General features: G+C 62.1%; 3 protein-coding genes across 3 annotated transcripts in view; all 3 read left to right on the forward strand.

The window, feature by feature from the left end:
- SLC6A8 (solute carrier family 6 member 8) overlaps nucleotides 1-82 on the forward strand; it is a 4,108-nt gene extending 4,026 nt beyond the window's left edge. The window contains exon 12 of the mRNA XM_008632372.2: nucleotides 67-82. Within this exon, the coding sequence (XP_008630594.2) occupies nucleotides 67-82 (16 nt within the window). The remainder of the gene's footprint in view (nucleotides 1-66) is intronic.
- LOC103614336 (epidermal differentiation-specific protein-like) lies at nucleotides 2-2,856 on the forward strand. Its single transcript, XM_008632265.2, has one exon. It carries the CDS (start codon nucleotides 1,604-1,606, stop codon nucleotides 2,660-2,662), a length of 1,059 nt encoding a protein of 352 aa, XP_008630487.1. The 5' UTR covers nucleotides 2-1,603; the 3' UTR covers nucleotides 2,663-2,856.
- The window catches only part of QARS (glutaminyl-tRNA synthetase), a 7,282-nt gene continuing 6,820 nt past the window's right edge, over nucleotides 2,683-3,144 (forward strand). The window contains exon 1 of the mRNA XM_008632373.2: nucleotides 2,683-2,702. Coding sequence (XP_008630595.1) covers nucleotides 2,683-2,702 — 20 coding nt within the window. The remainder of the gene's footprint in view (nucleotides 2,703-3,144) is intronic.

Consider the following 3,144-nt stretch of genomic DNA (forward strand, 5'->3'; position numbering starts at 1 on the left):
GACAGCCCTTCCCTGGCCCCTGCCCGGAGCCCCCATGGCCCCCCACTCACTAACTGCTTCCCGTAGCGTTTGTCTGGTGTAACCCCAACCGCCCCGACATCTGGCAATAAACTGGGAGACCCTGGCAGCGCTGGCACTGCAGACAGGGGAAATGGGGCACTGGCAGCGGGCAAGTGAGGGGTGAGGTGTGGGGTGGCACTGGGCTTTGGGGGAGAGAGGTTTGAAGGGGATAGGGTTCAGGAATTCAGGGTCACCTGGGTTCCTCTCTTGGGTGACTTGCGGGGGACAGGCTGCTGGAGCAATGGAGTCTTCATCCTTCTCCACCACAGGATGTGGGTGCCCACAGGCTGTACCAAACTCCTGTGGGACTGGGGGACCCCATGCAGCCAGGGCTGGCCTTGCTTATCAGCCCCAAGAGGCAGATTTCAGCCCAGAGGCTTTGGGGGGACCTTACTGTCCCCAAGAGGTGGGTCAGGATCCAGCTGTACCCCAATGGGAGCTTTTCATGTCAGCTTTGTAGTTCCCTGCTCCATGCACTGTACCTTGGGAACAGCCCTGGGCTGCTGAGGGCTGTGTGGACAAGTGGATGAGGCAGCCACAGGGCATGTAGCCAGAAGAAATCAAAGGCTTAACCTGCCCCAGAACCCTTGAGCTGCCTGAGCCCTGTTGCAGCGGGGTGCCAGCTAGGGAGTGCACGTGCCCTGTGCCCCACACCAGTAGCTCCTGGGGAGGCCAGCTCCAGTTTGTGCTGTGGGAACCTGCATGGAGCCCAGAGAAAACCACCAGCATGCTGTGCTTGGAGTGGCTGCCTTCCAGTGCCTTGGCTTGATGTCAGCGTCTGGCTGTGCCCAGCATCCCATCTCCAGCAGTGCCTTGGCCACCCCTGGTGTGTGGTTGTCCTGCCCATGAAGGGACAAGGGGGAAGAAGTGTCCCCATCTGCCCCAGCCATCCTCAGGGCTGAAGCAGCACTGTCATGCTAGGTGTCCATGTCCAGCTGCTGGGATCGCCAGGGTTCCAGAGACTCTTATTTCAGGGCGTGGGTTTGCCCCACCACGATACCCTCTCACCCTACTGGGGTGAGCCAGCAGTTCCTGCCCCACCGGCAATGCACACTGTAATTAGCGTGGGCAGGGCGGAAGCATCACTGATAATTTGCAGTGACTCTTCAGCACGGAGCCTCACGTGCCTGGGGCACAGCAGGACTTTCCGGCAGGGCTGGTCTGTGGGACCGGCTGGCATCCCAGTGTGTCGACCGCCGTGCGGGGCCTGGCTGGCTCCCCAACACCAGAGCAGGGACAGGGTTGGGTGCAGGGTGTGGGGATGAACATTGTCATCGCCTTCACTTTGCGCCACAGCACGCCCTGGTCCCACCACCGCTTCCTAAAAGGCACAGCTGTGGGGTGTTGCCAGCACAGAAGGTGAGAACACGGGGACCAGGCGGAGGTGGGCAAAGGAAAGGCAGAGGACAAGGGTTAAAGGGGTGCCAAGGTTTCCCTTTGCTGGCTGGGCTTTCCTCGCGGGTCTCCTGTAGCATCCACGTGAGCCCACAGGAGGGGACGTGCCGCACTTTGTGCCCTCGCAGGGGCAGGCACCCGTGGCACCATGAACCGGATCACGGTGTACGAGCGTGCCAACTTTGAGGGGCTGAGCCGAGAGTTCACCTGTGACGTGCCTGACCTGCACGAGCTGGATTTTGGGAACTGCATCGCCTCCCTGAAGGTGGAGGGGCAGCCATGGATTGCCTACACGGACCCCAAATATGAGGGCGAGCCGCATGCCTTTGAGGAGGGCGAGTACCCCTCTGTGGATCGGCCCAACAGCTTCTCAGCACTGCGCCTTGTGCACCATGACCTGGGGGACCCCCAGATCACCCTCTACGAGCACCCCAACTTCCAAGGCGCCTGCAAGGTGGTGACAGAGGAGACCAACTTGGCGTATGGGTACTTCAACGACCGGGTGGCCTCCCACGTAGTGCAGCGAGGCGTCTGGCTGCTCTACCAGCATCCCAGCCGGGGCGGCTGGCACTGCCTGGCATGGCCTGGCGAGCATCTCGCTGACTACAAACTGGAGCTGAACTTTCAGTCTCGGCTGTCCCACCTGCGTCCGCTACGCCCCGGGCGGCCCCTGGTCTCAGCACGTCTCCTCTGGGAGCAGAAGCGGGTGGAGGAGGAGCGGGAGGTGCTGGTGGATGAGATTGAGGGGGTGAACGAGACAGAGTCGGAGCAGGCACTGGCGGCCAGCAGCAGCCGGGAGTACGGCACCACACTCTGGCAGAGCTTCCACTTCAGCAATGCCACTAGCCTCAAAGCCGGGCTCTCCTTCACGCTGACCGTGGAAGCCTCCAACATCTTCACGGTGCAGAAAGGGCGCAGTGAAACCAGCACTCGCCGGCAGCGCGTGGAGGTGCAGTTGCCGGCGAAGATCCCCCCACGCACAGCGCTCAGCATCCAAGTCCTGCGGAAGGAGGTAACGCTCTCCGTCCCGGTCCTGCTCACCATCACCCAGAACGAGAACGTTCGTACAGAGATGGGCGAGTACCGCAGTGTCTCGGGTACCAATGTCAGTGCCCGTTATAGCTTGAAGCCACTGCCAGCTACGGGCAGGGAGCAGGCAGCCACCAAGGGGAAAGGCACAGTGCCTGGCACCAGGATGGAGCTATAGCTCTGTGCCAGTGCTAAGCAATGGCTGTCCCCTCCATGGTGTGGGACCCACTGCGACACCAGCGTTGACTCCAGCACCCGCCCACGGGGGAGCTACGACCTGCCTTGTCTGGTTGTGTCCGGTGGCTCTGGCTGGCAGGCCCTGCCAGTGCCTCCTCCCACCTAGTATTTCCAATAAACCCCCTTCCCCAACCACTCGAGTCTGCTGCTACTTGAGCTGAGGTGGGAGTAGGATTGGTGGAACACTGGGCTAGCAGGGCACTGAGCTAAGACGAGACACCAAGCTGGGAGGGGACGTCGGGCTGGAGGGGGACTCCCGGGCTGAGGCAGGAAACGTGGGGTTGTGGAGGACACCGGGCTGAGGGGGGACATCGGGCGGGGGGGGGGGGACGGGGCCGAAAGAAATAGAGGATCCCCGGCTGGGGAAGCTGGTGGGGCAAAGCGGTGAGCTGGGAACGCCAGACTGGACAAGACGTCAGACGG

This window comes from Corvus brachyrhynchos, unplaced genomic scaffold (assembly GCF_000691975.1).
Source record: "Corvus brachyrhynchos isolate BGI_N302 unplaced genomic scaffold, ASM69197v1 scaffold4, whole genome shotgun sequence".
Classification (NCBI taxonomy): domain Eukaryota; kingdom Metazoa; phylum Chordata; class Aves; order Passeriformes; family Corvidae; genus Corvus; species Corvus brachyrhynchos.

Excerpts from the sequence above, each read along its gene's own strand:
- LOC103614336 (XM_008632265.2), top strand. The coding sequence starts at position 1,604 with ATGAACCGGATCACGGTGTACGAGCGTGCCAACTTTGAGGGGCTGAGC.